Source organism: Pungitius pungitius, chromosome 1 (assembly GCF_949316345.1).
Source record: "Pungitius pungitius chromosome 1, fPunPun2.1, whole genome shotgun sequence".
Lineage (NCBI taxonomy): Eukaryota > Metazoa > Chordata > Actinopteri > Perciformes > Gasterosteidae > Pungitius > Pungitius pungitius.
In genome coordinates, this window is record NC_084900.1 from 9868346 (window position 1) to 9885429 (window position 17084).

Below are 17084 nucleotides of genomic sequence, written 5' to 3' on the forward strand. Positions count from 1 at the left end.
ATCAACTATGACTTTGCCGATGTCTTCTGGCAGGCTAGGCACTATCAGATTCAGCAGACTTTCCGCCACGGCCCTGCATTCCGCTTCGTCCCACCGAAATTCTGACCGAAGACTCGACTCGACTCGACTTGAGTCAGGGTATAATGTTTCAGTCGAATAGTTGTTCTCCTGACTCGATGTCCGACTTGAGTCAGGGTTTAATGTTTCAGTCGAATAGTTGTTCTCCTGACTCAATGTCCGACTTGAGTCAGGGTTTAATGTTTCAGTCAAATAGTGGTTCTCCAGACTCGATGTTTCACTGAAGTTAGCATCTAACCATGCTTGAACTTTCCTTGTAGTCGAATGTTGGCTCTCCAGACCCCATTTTTTACTTGAGTTACCTTTAAACCATGTTTTAACTTTCTTTGCAGTCGCAATCAGACCGGTCGTGGGACTAACATCTGGCAATGTTTGACTTTCCACTGCTGTCGAGTAGTGGCTCTCGAGACTGGTCGTGGGACTAACATTTGACAATGTTTGACCTTCCACTGCTGTCGAGTAGTGGCTCTCGAGACTGGTCGTGGGACTAACATTTGACAATGTTGGACCTTCCACTGCTGTCGAGTAGTGGCTCTCGAGACTGGTCGTGGGACTAACATTTGACAATGTTTCACTTTCCACTGCTGTCGAGTAGTGGCTCTCGAGACTGGTCGTGGGACTAACATTTGACAATGTTTGACCTTCCACTGCTGTCGAGTAGTGGCTCTCGAGACTGGTCGTGGGACTAACATTTGACAATGTTTCACTTTCCACTGCTGTCGAGTAGTGGCTCTCGAGACTGGTCGTGGGACTAACATTTGACAATGTTTCACTTTCCACTGCTGTCGAGTAGTGGCTCTCGAGACTGGTCGTGGGACTAACATTTGACAATGTTTGACCTTCCACTGCTGTCGAGTAGTGGCTCTCGAGACTGGTTGTGGGACTAACATTTGACAATGTTTCACTTTCCACTGCAGTCGAGTAGTGGCTCTCGAGACTGGTCGTGGGACTAACATTTGGCAATGTTTGACCTTCCACTGCAGTCGGGTAGTGGCTCTCCAGACTCAATTTTTTACCTTTAAACCATGTTTTAACTTTCTTTGCAGTCGCACTCAAAAAGTTGCTCTCCAGACTGGTTGTGGAACTAACATTTGACAATGTTTCCCCTTCCATTGCAGTCAAATAATCCATTTATTTTCTTTAAAATGCACTTAATATTCCCTTACTAGACCGTGTAATACACGTTTCAAACTTACAACTTGTATGTACTGTGTACTGTGTACGTATGTATGTCCAGTTCAATCTTCAAAGCACTGTGATCCTAGGCACGTAGTTACATGTTCTGACGTCAGTAATGCGTCACCACGGTAACCTGGTAACCGTTGCCAAGGTAATCGCCGTAACGGCGGTTATCACGTGTCATGATAACGTCATCCACGGACCCAGACCGCTCGGTCACTGTGGGGCAGCGGTGGTTCTTGCGCAACGATACGGACGGCGTCGACTATTTTACGCTTCGGCGAGTCTGAGTATGCGCTTCCCTTGTTTAGCTGTCTCAGTTTAGCTAACTGTTAGCGGGCTAAAGACGCGGAACTCCAGAGACGACGTGCGTGGAGATGAAGACCCGTTTTACAGCTCGGGGCTGGGCGGCCAGCAGAGAGGTTCATGCGAACCTGGCTGCTCCGTTTGCTGGTGCCGGAAGTCAGTGTTTGGAGACACGTGCACTTCAACCAGTTGAGACGCCACATCTTGAGAAGACGGTGTTTTACCGTCTCGGCCACCGTACGTTCGTAACTAAGGAACAAAGAACGCGGGAGAACATGTGGAGGCTTTTGATAGAACTGCACAGGGCAGGTGGAGGAAAACCTGGACCGAAATATACAGGAGAGAAAGAAAGTAAGGACTTCAATAAAAAGTGGGGGTCCAGTTGAGAATGGCTGGTTCATGATCCAGCCCAAAACATAATGCATTGCATTGTTAAGGGGTCTCTTTTGTTGGTACAAGCAATTTCAAAATGGAAACAATAAAGGACCATGACGTTTCCGTTGGCCATGTCAAAAACAAAGTGTTGCGTTTAGGTCCCTGGTTCTTATCAAGTCGGAGGAGCTTTACACCCTTGCAAATGTGTTAAATATCCTTTCAAATAAATGCTTTGCTACTGGTTAACAACCAAATCCTTTCATGTAATGATTTTTCACATGTCATTTATATTACACTATACACGTCATCCATTTGTTTATTCACGATAGGGTTGTTTCTATATCTTAGAATAATAATTTAGAGTATGTCAGTAGCAAGAAACATGTAACCATTCCACATACCTCTTCATTAACTGATTTTATGACTAAGATTATGATGTCCTGTGCGAGTGTGTTCAGAGAGCCGCGAAAAAGCGCAGTTCCTTCTCGACCCGCACAATATCCTCCTCGGACTAAACAGACGTGTTTATCGCTTTAAAGAAATGTCTCTCCCATTCACCCATTTCTTGACCTATTTGTGGACGTTTTCAAAAAATATTTTTGAGAACTATTTTAAAACTCTTTTTTTCCATGAACTATTCAACATCAAATGAAATGGAATTAGGTGGCTGTGGCCTGACAAACGACCCGAGGTCAGCTGCCTCAAACACGCACTGCAAAAAAAAAAAAAAAACATGCGGCCATTGTCACAAATTCTCCACCTTCGTTTTCATCCTGCCTGCTTTTTTAATTAACTCTCCTGTCATTCCAGATCCTGCCATCTTCACCATATAATCTCTCATTCCCTTCACCTGGTCCTCATGTCCTTCCCACCTGCAGCCCGTTCCCACACACTGTATTGTTCTTTATAGAAACAATACAGCGTTGCATTGGTTCTATAAAATGCTAAAATTATCCTTTTGCAACAGTACAGTTTTCACGGATGTAGAAACACAATGATGAGTAATACGTGTCCAAAAGTCACAACTTACTGCTCATAGTGTTGGACACTCGTCTGTCTGTCCGTTAGGGGAAAGTGAATGAGGAAGTGAGTATGATCACGGTATTAATCCACCGCCATTCAGCAATGAATGGTTGATCTCATCCCATGAATATTATTTGATTTAAAATCACCTCACTAGAGAGACACTAATAAAGACAAAAAAAACAATACCAAAACAAAGGTCAAAGCCCACTTTTTTCAAGCTTTCAAACTCATCCGATCGTCTTCCTCTTCCATTCTTCTTTCTCTTTCTCTCAATCAACGGTTTTCAAGGTCATATTGCTATTGCAGTTTTTATTCATCAAAATATCCATGTACTACTGAACGAAAACATGAATGTTATTTAATTAATCTCACTGGGTCATTTTCTTGTCTCCATAGTATAATGTTAGCAATGAAGCTACCTGATTGATTGAGGCCGCTCTGCTCACTACACACACACACACACACACACACACACACACAGCGTCACATGACACTAAGGACCGGGCTGCCGTCTGCTCTCACGTTGACGGGCTGAGTTAGTGACGTCTGAATCTGACATCCGAGCGTGACGCGGTGTCTCGCACTGCGGCAGCAGTTGAACGCTACAACTTGTGAAGCGGCTCGTGCGGTTGTTTCACATTGATGTGCGGAGAGTTGGGACCTGATTTGACAGGTAGATGGGACAATAGACAAAGACAGAGCGGGTGGATCGGAGAGCGCGCAGTGTCAGGATGCAGGCGAAAGCTCTTTTTATTTTTTTTATTGTGAAATAGTGAAATAACTTGACTTCAAGTAGCGGGCTAGTCCGGCTTGAACTGTGATCTTGTTCTTTAGTTTTTTTCTGTTTCCTCATATTTATACAATCGAGTCCCAGTTTGAAGTCGCATTTGGGTCGAACACCTTTTGATAGACTAATGTGAGAAACTTGAGTAAGTGTAATATTTGTCTAACCCCTGAAACCCCAACCCAGAACCAAACTTTCCTCTAATGAGGCCCAGAAAATGGTCCTTGCACATGACTTTTTCAAGGCGCAGAACCCCCCCCCAGACAGTAGAATCCTCCATACACCAGAAATAGAGGTTATACTTACCTCGGCATTCTCCTGACAAAAGAAAGGTGACCCATTTACATAACTACGTGGATAACAGGAACGAGAGGGGGGGGGGGGCAAAGGGGGGAAAATGTTCGAAAAATCCCTCAGAGATGAGAAAGGAAGGAGGACAAAGTAAAGGAGGGATCCCCCCCCCCCCTCTCCTCTCTCCCTCATCCCACACACTCACCTTCTCACCTGAAACGTGGTGGTCTGCCCCTGTTCTGTGCTACTGCAAACACAGAAACGGAGGAGGCTGCCATCGGGGTCCAGGGAGGGGCGGTGCAAAGCCTTTACCGCCATGTTACGCAACCGTTTGATTGTGCAGGGAACAAGGGCCCTGTAGGGTGGGGGGGTGTGTGAGGGGGGGGGGGGGTACAATGATCTCGATTTTGATATTTCTGGTTGAACAAGGAGACCTTTTGTGAAAATATTCCGGTGGCATTTTATGTCTGGGCTGGGAGGGGTCTGCATGGGAGAAAGCAAGGGGTGTAGCGGACTGTGGACCGCTACAAGTAGTTTTCCAGCTTGGCCCTCTTAAGCCCAATCATTTATCTTTATCCATAAGTTGCATCATTGTCGTTTAAAGCTCTTGTTTATTTCTAGTTGAGCGAGATCTTATAGTTTGTTTGTCCTGTTATTATTTATAGTCTCTACACTTTTGCCGGCACCACAAAGATTACTGATATCTAATCACCTAATTACCCTTCTATACATATTTGTCGTGGCCTCTCTCAAACTAATTAAACACACTGAAAACATACTGACATAGCACATGCAGTATTTTTCATTAAATGTGCTCGATGAAGTATTTAACCTTTCTTTTGTTGTTAAATTGTGTATGTTATATGGGACATTATTCAGTAAATATGGCATCTTTGAAGAAAAAAAACAAATAAACAAGATGTAGTTCACTGAAGAGCTATACATTTTTGTCTGGCTCTCATGTGTTGATTTAAAGAAGTAGGCAACCAAATATCCATGTTTAACCCTTAGTGATATTTAAGGATCAGCCTAGCGGAGGTTGGTGCTTCTCGAAGCACAAGGGGGATGACTGAGAAAGAAAATCACAAGGTAGTCTACTGTAGAAAAACTCACACACTTCTAGCTCTTTAGTCCTTTGATCCCCGGATTTTTGAGGTGTGACTCGGTAAATAATAAATAACACTCGGTGCGAGTGTCCTTTTGTCTTTACTCCGAAGCGTAAGGCGAGGCGGAGAGCATCACTGCATCCACCCTAAAATGCGAAGGACGTAAAAAAGGTTGAGTGGTTGAAATGGTAAACGATAAAACCTTATTGACCCTCTCACACAAACAGCGCATAGCCGCCTCGTGTGTGTGTGTCCGTACAACACACACACACGTCTGCGTCTCCTGACAGAGCCACGTGACAGACGGGACCGGCCGGATGGCCCCACTGTTCATAACAAACAGGGTGAGTGTGGGTGGAGATGGGAGGGGGGCAAAGGATTTCGGGATGGAGAGACGAAGAGAAGGATGCTTTGACAGGACCAGACTGGTAGAGAACAAAACATCTCCGTTGGGAGCATGCCCCCCCGCCTCCCTCTGCACTCACACCTCCCCCTTCTCACTTGTACAGCTTTTACTCGCCTGTCAGTCCGTCTTGCTCCCTGTTTGCCCATTTGTGTCTGTTGGCCTCCCGGGTGGATTGTCTCTTCCTCTCCTCTCGACCATCACCTCCTTCTTCCTCCTTTGCTTCTTGCAGGGCCGGAGACCTCTTTTTATTCCTGAATATCAATCCCTGTCTCGCTGTGTCCCTCATCTGCCGTTCTTGTCCTCTCTCTGTCCTCTACCCCTCTGTTCTGCTATCTCTCTCACTCTGTCCTCGGCCTGAAACCTCTCCCACTTGCCCCTGGCACATTTTTTATTCTTCCACTCTTGATTTCACCATTTCATCAACTGCATCCTGTCACTTTTTTGATGTTTTGTCCTCCGTCGCGATTCTGTGACCTAATCTGTTTCGGCAGATAATATGAACTGACGTTGGTGTCTATTAGAAACTGTTGTGATTGTTTTGAGTATGTCGCTGTGACAGCATGTTCCCTTAGAGAACAAGGAAGCCCCAAATGTAAAATATCTATTTTTCCTCTTACCTCTAGTTCTATGCATCAATCTAGATTGCTTTGTTATGAGTAAATATGTCTTTATAATGTATATTTAATATAATGTGACTATATGACACAGGTGCTGGTCTCATCATTTTAGAGCCTGTAGAGCAAGTACAGCCTGACCTCTTCAGCACAGCAGTGTCTTGTCCAGCTATAAGAGGCCCGATGGGCTGTGTGTAAATCTGTCTTCCCTAAGAGCCACACCTCTTCATCTTTCCCTTGCAGCACCTGTGCGGTACCATTAACTGATTCATCGCGTCTGTAGTCGCCCGTGGTCACCAGTCGAGTATCCACGTTGTCTCCAGGAAAGGCAGGCGTTACTACTAATACAGGGATGAGGACAAGGTCCATGCAAAAGCAGAGCAATGCTCCTGCGGCACCAGGGCACTCGGGAGGAGCTCAGCAGAAGTTGATGGTGAGAGTGGGGGGGGGGGGACTCCCTGTCATGGCTCCAATGTCTAAAGGCGCTGGGACCGGCTTACCTGTGGGCACCTCCTGAAAATTGCTTTCTGATAAAAATAGTGCTCAGCAGCGGACCTGGCCCATTTTATTAGCCGTGCGCTTTGGAAAAGCCTCCTGGTTAGAGGGATGGCAGCGGGGGGGGGGGACGGAGAGGGGAGATTGTGAGCTGTGGGGAGCAGGGGCAAGCTGGGAGGGCGGGGGGTGTTGTGTTTTGTTAGCAAAGGCACACACATACGGGGTAAAAGTGAACCTGTGCACGCACACACACACACACACACACACACACACTCTCCCCTGTGCAATTTAGCCACCCTCCACAGCCCCGCAAACACACATGTGCAGCCAGGTATAAACAATCTGACAGAAGCAGGCAGACATAATTGGGCCGGACTTTGATACCCGGGACCAGCTCTGGCCACACTCCACCAGGTTAACAGGGGAAAGTTGGGCAAAGTAAAAGTTTGCTGTGCCCAATGACATTGCAGATCTGCAATAGGAGGATAAACAGACCCTCCTCCACTTGCCGAGAACCATTGAATAGAAATAAACCCCCATTTGCTGCTTTTTTCTTCCCGTCAATTAAGGGGAGAGAAGAACATTGCCACAGCAGAGGGTCTCACCGACCACTGCCCCTCGACTCATAAAACGCTGACGCTACTGACACGTGAACAACACTCTTACCATATTTTTTTTTTTCAAAACTTAATGTAATCGGTAAACAGCTAACAAACATGTCCTCACCACAGAGCTAAATGTTCAGCGTGATGACTTTTTCAGGCTCATTCAGCCGATGGTCAAGAAGACGTGTTAAAGCATTTTAAATTCTCTGCATTTTGATTGATTTTTATTTTGTCACCTTATTTAAGTTATCTAACCAAAAAACATTCGTGAAACTGTAACTTTTGACAAAGGCACTGAAAGTGGGAACATGCTGACTCATTTCTGTTTTTTATGACTCAACATTGTAAAGAGAGCAGCCTTGACCATGCTGACCTTTGTGGAAATAGAGAGCTCAAATCGGGTGTGCTAAATGGATATTTTTAATTAACGTTTTGGGTTGTACTACGTGTTGCACCATGCGGTTACTGAAGCCTCATCCGTCGAGAGTACTAACTGCTTCTTTTAAAGAGGAAAGGTTTATGCAGACGGGTTATGAGACAGTAGTTCACGGGACAAACAAGCATTTTGTATAAACCTTGTGAACTCATTGTCCCATAGCGGCAGAGTAAATACGCTACCTGTTAACAAGCCTGTTAGCCCTGACAGCTCTTTGTCCTCTTCAATAAAGCTTTTTATGGGAAGGACATGCTGCATAATCTCAAGAACAAAATGTAAACAGTAGAAAAAATAGAAAGAAGCACCGGGGTATTATAACCGAATGGTGCTGCCGTGTCCCAACTGGCTATACCAGTAACAGTAGTCATCCAACAACTTCTGCAAAGACTTTAAATCAGAGTTTTTTTAAATCCAATATTTGCCTCATCACCTTTTTATCTACCGCCGCCCCCACACCTGGTATTTGCTTGCTGTGCAGTCTTCCTCCCTCTTCTGCACTCTTTGTCTTCGCCGGGGACTCCTTTGGGGACGCCACCGGACGCTAAATAGGGAACACCTCTGCTCAAATGAGCAACCTCACAGGGGAGGGGAAAGAGGGAAAGGGGGGGTGGGGGGGGGTGGCCTCGGGAACCATGGAGAGGAATGATGACAAAGATGAGAAAGGAAGGACAGGGGAACTGGCAGAGGAAGATTTGGGGCATCATGATGAACGAGGATGTGGAGAATGAGGAGGTGAAAATGAATATTGTATCCTTCTTAAAAAGCCTCAGCTATGTGCTCAGCCAAAACAAAACTGCATTATAAGTCCACTCCGTTACTGTTCACTTTGAATTGCTATCAGAGAGGTTTTTCGATATTTATTTCATGCCGGGACATTTTGTTGTCATATTTCACAAAGCCAGTTGACTGAGTTGGACGATGTTCGGTGATCCATCATCACACCGAGGTCTGCACCAGTGGGCAGTTGCTTTCTCTGTGGAGACTGGCAGAGAGCGTATATGGGGACGGTCCCTTCACTGTATCGAGTTCACCGCTTTCCCCGCGGAGCTATTGTGAGTAAGAGTAAGAATAGGTCCCAGGATGGATGCAGGCCAGAATATATAGTCGGACAAGTTAACTTCCCGGTTTACTTAAGAAACGCTCTTTGAAGTCCAATGTGGTCCATCTGAGCCCAGTGTTCCCTCTCTTTTGGCTTTGTTTTAGTAGCTTCTAAACGCTCTTGACTATATTCACCAGTTTGAATTTCGGTGATGTGCATGTGCGTCGTGCGATTTTGTCGCCGAAGTTGAAATATTTCAACTTTCGTGTTTGCCTTGTCTGACGCAACTTCGCTTGAAATCGCATCGACTCGCCGTGCTGTCGCAGAGTGGCGTCGCTCCAGTTTCATCGCGGCTGTGCACAGACTCTGTATGAAATGCTGTGGCGAGAAATATTTGGTTTGCATTTGGTGTGAATATACCTTAAAGCAGTGAACAATTAAAAAAAAATAGTTCTGATAGTTTTGATAAGGAACATTAAGAGGAGCAGCATCTTAAGGAGAGGGCAAGTGATCTGGCCTCGCTTTGCAGACTGTCATTACTGTAGATTCAACATTCCCCCATCTCTCACCACACACACACACACACACACACACCTCCTCTTCTTGCCTTCAACTCATCTCCTCTGACCCCCCCAAACCCGCCCATTGAATCAGAAACCGCTCTTCTGTTTTTCTCTGAGTCAGCAATATTGTTTCCTTTCCTATGCACACTCTCCTTTTTCTCCTTCTTTTGCACTCTGAACAAACCCCCTCGCCCTTTTCTCCCAACACACACACACACACACACACTGATACACGCACCTACACACACATACCTTTCTCCGCGCAGCAGAAGCGGGCAGACATACGCGGCCTTGAGGAAGGAGATGGAGAGAAATGTGAAGGATGAAGGAAGACAGAGTTGATGCTGGGAGAAAGAGAAGCTGAGGAAATAGAGAGAGAGAGAGAGAGAGAGAGAGGTGAAGTCAGCACTTGAGAGACGTGGAGAAGGAGAGATGAAAAGTGCAGCGTAGAGGTAAGGCCTGGTTATCTCTGGTTCTCTTTGGAAAATCCCCAAACACACAGCGAGGGTCTGGCAGTCAAGGTGAGAAGCAGAGGACACCCCCCCCCCCACTTCTTCGCTTCCTCCCCCTTGTGCACCCTTGTGCACCCTCTCCAGCTGTTCCCATTACAGTGTGTGTGTGTGTGTGTCTGCTCTCCTCCACTCACCTCTCTGCGCTCTGTGTGTTTGTGTCAAATGCTTGTTTCAAGCAGACATCCTGTTTGTTTTGTCTTGTCTCTTTTGTTTCCTGCATGATATCTTCAACATTTGAGGTTTATTTTGAGACATATTTTTTTAGGATGTTTTTTTTTTCCCATCCCTTTGTGCTTGAGTGTGTGTGTGTGTGTGTGTGTGTGTGTGTGTGTGTGTGTGTGTGTGTGTGTGTGTGTGTGTGAAATGGCATTTTGTGGTCGAGCTCCGGCGCTCCTGAGGTCGTCCCTGTAAATGCCAGAATGTTGGCACCGACAAGGACCCGTCTCCATCTGTCTTGCCTTTCGGTGTCCTGTCGCTCATCGATGCGTTGGGACGAACTGTCATTCAAAAGGTCCTTGTTGCCTGAGGAGGAATTTGTCCTTTTCTGAGCAAAATGTGGAACATGTGTGGTGTTACTTTTCATACTTCATTAAAACCTGTGTTTTTTTTTCAGAGGAAAACATCTGGAGGTTAAAAGTTATTTTGTAGCTAATTCCTTCTTGGTGGCGAGCCGAACATCTTGGGATAAAAGTTTAGAGTTTATCGTCAACCCTGGACTAACAAAATGAGCCAAAGCTCTCATGAATGCATAATGCATCTGCCAATGTGAAGAAGAAGGCCTTTCCAAATAGCATCATCTGTGCTATCTCTAGAAATATGCTGAAATTGTCCTCATAGAAAACATTACTGTTATGCATATTTCATTCCCCTTTTCTGAGCAAAAAACTTTTTTCCCAACATATTGTTGGATTCGACACAATTGCTTGAATGACTGCTTTGTTTTTTTTCTTCTCTTCACCGTTGTAGAAATTGAGGAAGATGGAATGTCTTTCGGAGCCACAGACTCATTCAAACAATCCTTGGCTTTTGGCTGGGTTTAGCCACCAGAGAGTACAACGCCGCCTAGCAAATGGAAGTTTTTTGATGTAGACAGCTGCTGAGTTTTCCTCCCCAAGTGCTGAGTGAGGGTTCCTACAGAGCATCTGAAAGAGCACTGCTGATGATTACGCGACAGAATGCCAGCGGGGCCACATGTTGCGCATAAATTAATACATGATAATTACCCCTATCTTCAGACAATTATTTTTTTTCAGTGCCTCAGCTGTTTGTCTTCAATTAAAGTTGTTTTTCTGCTCACTTGCTCAGATGATAATCACTGTGGCTGGTAAACACGCTTTTTTCTAAGGGTAACCTCGCTCCGTGTCCTTTTTAGTGCTGATTCATATCATCCTGACAAGGGTTGCGTCTGTAGGTAAATCTCAGCCACAGCATTGCATCGCTTCAAATTCATCTTCTAATTATACCTACCAGTCATTTTACACAAGGAACCACTTGTCGTGTCGCACTACTTTTCCCTCATCTCCGATCTCATCTCCGATCTCATCTCCGATGTATAGTTGTGGTAGTAGATGCTTTACATATAATTGCATCATACACTTCTTGGGGCCATGTTTCTCTGAATTGTGTCTCATATGGATCCTGCTCGCTGTACCATGAAAAAATAAAACACTCAAGTGCTCTTCTGATGAAAGAAAACATTTATATTTTCAAACCCCCAGCCATCCCTTACAAAGAAATGTTCCCCGCAGGAAACTTTGATGGCATATTTTTGAATTTTCTTTTTTATTGGATTGGGAAATGAAGAGACAGGAGGGACAGGACGGAGACAGATGCTGATAATGTGATCTGACAGATCGGTAGAACCGACTTGAGTTTGTGTAGAAAACTTCAGAACGACATCCCCACGCAGCAATTACATTGAATTGTAAAAATTCAAAAAATGGGGAATTTGATACACTTAGTTAAACATTTTTGGCTTATAATAAGAAATAACTAATCAATAAACCCAAATACACTGGTTTAGAACTTCTTTCTGTCATGAGGTGCAGTGGTGTTATGTCATATGACATAGTCAAAGTTAGTTAGTTGAAGGCCCTGTGCGTCTCAGACAGACTCCCCCGAGGGTGAGATCGGGCTGTCTACTGTCTTTACTGCAGACGTCCGCGTCCTAGATTGGGACTTGACTTCCCTCAGACTGCACCCCCCCAGTTTGCATTTGCTGCCCATAAAACTGCAACAAAGCCATTATGGATCGGGTTTACCTGCCGACACAACAGGACTTCCCTCATATGGTCCCCTCAGATAAAACCCTCATGTGAGCACGCACACGGGCCCTCTCCCTCGCGCAGTCTGTTGACGCCGTGACACCCCTTTGCCCTCCGGAATGAGGCGTAAATCCTCTGAATTAACCTGCAGCCGCACGTTCCCAGCTCGTAACTCCTTCTTAAGTTCTTCATGCTCGGTTGTGTCTCCGCGCCGCGTGTCCAATCAAAGCGTAATCCAGGGTTTTTTCTGGACTAATGCCCATCGACTTTTCACAGAGGTCTTACATTGGATCAATTCCCCCGGCTGAGCGCGCCGGAGGCTCAATGGTTAACGACAGCCGGAGAACCAAGGCTGAAGGATGTCTTTAAGTGTCAACGGATGGAAATGAGGCGGTGGTGTGCGTGTCATTACAGGAGAATAATTCCGTCTCCTTCCTCTGCGCTCATCTCATCCACCTCCTCTTGTTTCATCTTGTCCCCTCTCTTTCCCTCCATCCCTCTCTTTCCTTCTCCTGTCTGTGGGGGGGGTGACGGATGAGGAAGGCAACCAGTCCATTCGTCACCATCGATGTTGCAAGCATGTGTGTGTGTGTGTGTGTGTGTGTGTATGCATGTCATCTGGCGCCGGGTGGCCTCCCACTGATGTAAGAGGGATCCGTCATGTCCCTCTGTCACAACAGCAGACACGCATGAGTGGATATACACACCCTCACACACACACACACAAGACACACGACCTGTGTGTGTGTGGATTTTAGTACATGTACCTCCAAAAATACTGGGAGTGTGGGATTTTGTCCATATTCTTGTTTGTCTATCTTTATTTTTCTTTTCTATTCTAGCACTTATTTTAGTACAAAATAGCTTAGTTTGCGCCTTCACTGAGCTCCGTAGCGTTGTATCACGGGCCGATTGAAGGACATTTGTGTCTTTCTGAAGTCAGTTAAAAAACAACCTCTTAAACCAGGAACTTGGACAAGGCAATGATATGCATACCGCTTTATACTTTATATATGTCCCTGCATCCTAAAGCGTGAAATCCAACATGATTTGATGTTTTAGAAAGTACAGATCAAAATGTGGAAAGAAACTAAATGGAGTTTGGCGCATAAATAGCAGAGCAGCCACAAATCCTCGGGTGGATTTGTGGCTGCTGGAGGGGTTTTGCTAAAAGAGGCCCTATCGGGAGAGACGGGCATTGCGGAGTGGCAAGTAGACACAAGTATAATTTTGGAGCATCAACACCAGGGACAGCGGCCCCAGACTGCCTGTGTGTTGGGAGCGCCCCCTGCTGAACACAGGAGGGACTGCGAGAGTGGGAGTGGGAGTCCGCTTTGAGCTATTGGACTCAGATGGCGGTGAGCTTTCAGCGTTTTTTATTTGGACCTCAGCAGAAATAAATGAAATGAAGCCTGTCCTTTACTCAGATTGCATCAGAGAGGAAATAATTTAAGTGTGAAATCTGCTTGAAGTCTAGTCGGAGAAAAAGCGCTCTGCAGACAGATGTGCATCTGTCCCCCATGTGTCTCCTGTGTGAATGATGCCTCTCTATAAATGACTGCTTAATAGTCTGTTATCCTATAAAGCAGCATCACTGATGGCACCCGGAGTGAGTGTTTGTGACTAAGTACATCTGGCTGGCTTCTGGCCATGGACAAAAATGAAGACGAAATATTTTGGATTGTAATAGATTTTTATGTTTAATTTCACTATAAAGCAAATAAATATATTCAAAAAATACTTCCACCAAATGTATAATTGCATACATTTAGATTAATATGAATAAATACATGAAAGGGAAAATGAATGCCTCCTTATTCATATTTTTGTTCATCTTTAATTTTGATATCCTCCATAGAGGTCACAGCAAAAAACATTGTCTGTTCCTAACAGATACATTGTGAAGGTTCATGTAGACACGTGTCAGAAACACACCATTGGTAAAAAACAAAAATCAGTACAAGTACAACAAGCGTACTTAAACATGTACTTGAACGTTACTTTCCAACAGGACAATGTGACCTTTTTTATTCTGAGAAAGGACACTAAAACGTAACGCTTGCTATACATCACTTGTCCAGGAGTGAGAAACCGTACAAATGTCCTCTAGGTTCCACTTTGCCTGGTGATAGAAATGCACAAACTTATTACACACACAAGCTACACATACTCACTCACATGGCTTGATTCAGCTTGATTCATGTCATTAATCAATTCATGAACTTGAGCGTGTCTTACTGTGTGCATATTTATATGCATGTGCATGCATCCATAAGTGTGTGTGTGAGAGATTATGTGCTCTGGTTTGACAAAGCCTTTAAAAAATACACACACACACATGCACCACAGAAAGAGATGAGATGCAACACGCTGCAGTGCAAACACGGTTAATGATGACCATCTGATAACACCTTCCAAGAGACTGCAGACCTTTGCGTCCCGCTCGCTGCTATAAGAGCTAAGTTAATGGGTGGCTGAGGAAATGAATGGCTTCCTAAGTGAATGAATGTGTAATTACGGAATGGGCGATACAGTCAATGTAATTAGCTTGTTTATGTGAAGCACAATGGACGTCGTTAGGGCCCGGCGCATGCGGCGGCAGACGAGCAGAGGGAGAGGAGAGGAAAGAGGTAGAAGGTGGAGAGAGAGGGGGAGAAAGGGGGAGTGAGAAAAGAACAAGAGAGGGAGAGCGAGCAAACTCCTTATTCGGGCCTTTTCTGCCCACACGTCACATCAAGGCTCCAAATCAATCCTGCAAATTGGTTTGTTCCTCAACAAGGTTACAAATGACAAAGGGATGGGGCGAACCAAGTGGAGAAAGAGGCCGAATATGAGATGAGGAGGGGAATATGTGAGCGTTGTAACGAGAGAGACAGAGAGAGAGAGAGACTGAAGGTGGGGTATGTCCCAGTGTTGACGTATTGTCTCATGCAGAGCTATATGTGTGTATGCGTATGCGCGTGTGTGTGTGAAGGCCGGCAGTTTAAGCACACAGAGGGTGAAGGATCCGGGTGATTGCTGTTTGTTGCAGGTAAACCGAATCTGTTGAGTTATGGCATCCTCAGCTCATGGACCAAAAGGCGCCGCACATGTTGGGCATGAGCTTGTGTGCGTTTGTGCAGCGCGCCAATATCAGCCCGCAAATGTTTCTGTACAGTAACTGTCACGATGAAATGTGGGGCTCATTTCCTCCCGTTCCCAGCTGAGTCCAGTGGAATTGGAGAGTAAATTTATATATAATAGAAGAACAAATGAAGAATGGCGTAGACACCAAATGTGTTATTCTTCTCCCCGTCCCTGATGTGTGCCTCTGTCTCCTTTGCATGTGTGTCTTTCAGGAACACTTCACGCCGGAATGTAAGTTTAAGGAGTGTGTGTTTGAGAACTACTACGTCACCTACTCGTCCATCCTGTACAGACAGACCCAGTCGGGTCGGGCGTGGTACATCGGCATCAACCGGGACGGGCAGGTCATGAAAGGGAACCGCGTGAAGAAGACCAAGGGGGCTGCGCACTTCCTTCCCAAACTCATTGAAGGTACCAGCGATTAATACGTTGCCCACTCTACAAGCTGTTCCAGAGGCAGGGACCAGTGAGTGTTTTCCTGAAGGGTGCCCGGCATCAGTTCAGTCAAGTATTCAGTATTCATTGTGTCATGTAAATAGAAACAAATAGACAGTGATATAAGCATGGAAGTTGGATCTTGACCTTGAAAGAAGTCATGGAACTATTTGGCTGACAAAGCAGTACCGTTTTCCGAGTATAAAAATGTCCGTAGGTAGATTTTAAGCTGTCGTTTTTATTATTATTTAATTATTTTCTACAATTAAACATGTTAATAATACACTTGTGATAATATTGTCTAGTAATAAGTTAAAAGTAATCCAACATCCTTAAAAGGGCCAGTGTGTGTGTGTCTATGAGTGGGAAGAAACCACATCACATCATTAACGCCGATTCATTCGATTTTGTTCAAGGGTGATGACTGTATTTTCAGAAGAACACACTTGTGCAGGGAATGCAATGACACAAAGGAGAAGTAAAAGCAATAGGTGCAGTGGTGCGAGGCGAGGAGGTGTTTACAGGACATTAACAATGTTTTACTTGATTTATATTAGTCCCAAACAGTCAATTCTGACTTTGAGTTTGCATTCGGAGGTTGGGCGTAGTCATCTCAATAGATGTACATTATTCGACGTATGAAAAACGTATAAAGATAATATTCATTGCAACTAAATAAAAGCTTGGAAGTAATCCAGTGGTTTACTGTTCATTTTGTAAAATCCATTGACCTCCGAAAGCCTGAAGACAACAAAGTGCTGAAAACAACATATAAAATCCATCAGGGATTGTTTCATTTTTCTCATCAAAACAATGATGTATAGTATACCATATAGGCGTGAAATGTTCTTTTCTGTGTTTTTACCCATTCCCAACTATTGCAACCTTCTCCCTCCTCAGTGGCCATGTACCGGGAGCCGTCTCTACACGACGTTGCTGAGCAAAGTCCGCCCAGGAAAACGCCCAAGACTTCCAGTGACTCGCGCATGCTCCAAAACGGCAAGAAGGACCCTAAATCCAAAACCAAAAGCTCCACCTCCTAGCGCTCAGAGACACGGGTGGGAGAGGAGGGGTGGAGGACAATAGGCACCAGCAAACAGCTGAACCCCCCCCCCCCCCCAACCTCCCTAACCTGCAACGCTGACCCCTTGTGAACTCTGCAAACTACAATGCACTGGTGTAAAGTTGGAGAAAAAGGAAAAAGTGGAGCTGGTCAATGAAAAAACCCTTTTGCCATCACAGACCCCCCCATCCAGTCCTTCCCTCCACCTTCTTCCTGTATTAGATTGTGATTATCAAAGCCTGGAATGTAAAAGCAATAAGTCCACGAGGAGGTGAACAGTCGCCCAGCAGCGTATAGCATGTCACTGCAGCACGTTAAACTTGGCGGGAAGGAAATCCTCCTTCCCCCCACACACACGCACACAGACACACACACCTCCAA

General features: G+C 45.2%; 1 protein-coding gene across 2 annotated transcripts in view; it reads left to right on the plus strand.

Annotated features, from left to right (window-relative positions):
- fgf11a (fibroblast growth factor 11a) overlaps positions 1 to 16730 on the plus strand; it is a 60520-nt gene extending 43790 nt beyond the window's left edge. For both annotated transcript variants that reach the window (XM_037481092.2, XM_037481093.2), the window contains 2 exons: positions 15418 to 15616; positions 16541 to 16730. In XM_037481092.2, the coding sequence (XP_037336989.1) occupies positions 15418 to 15616; positions 16541 to 16683 (342 nt within the window). In that variant the 3' untranslated portion in view covers positions 16684 to 16730. The remainder of the gene's footprint in view (positions 1 to 15417; positions 15617 to 16540) is intronic.
- The last annotated feature ends 354 nt before the right edge of the window (positions 16731 to 17084 follow it).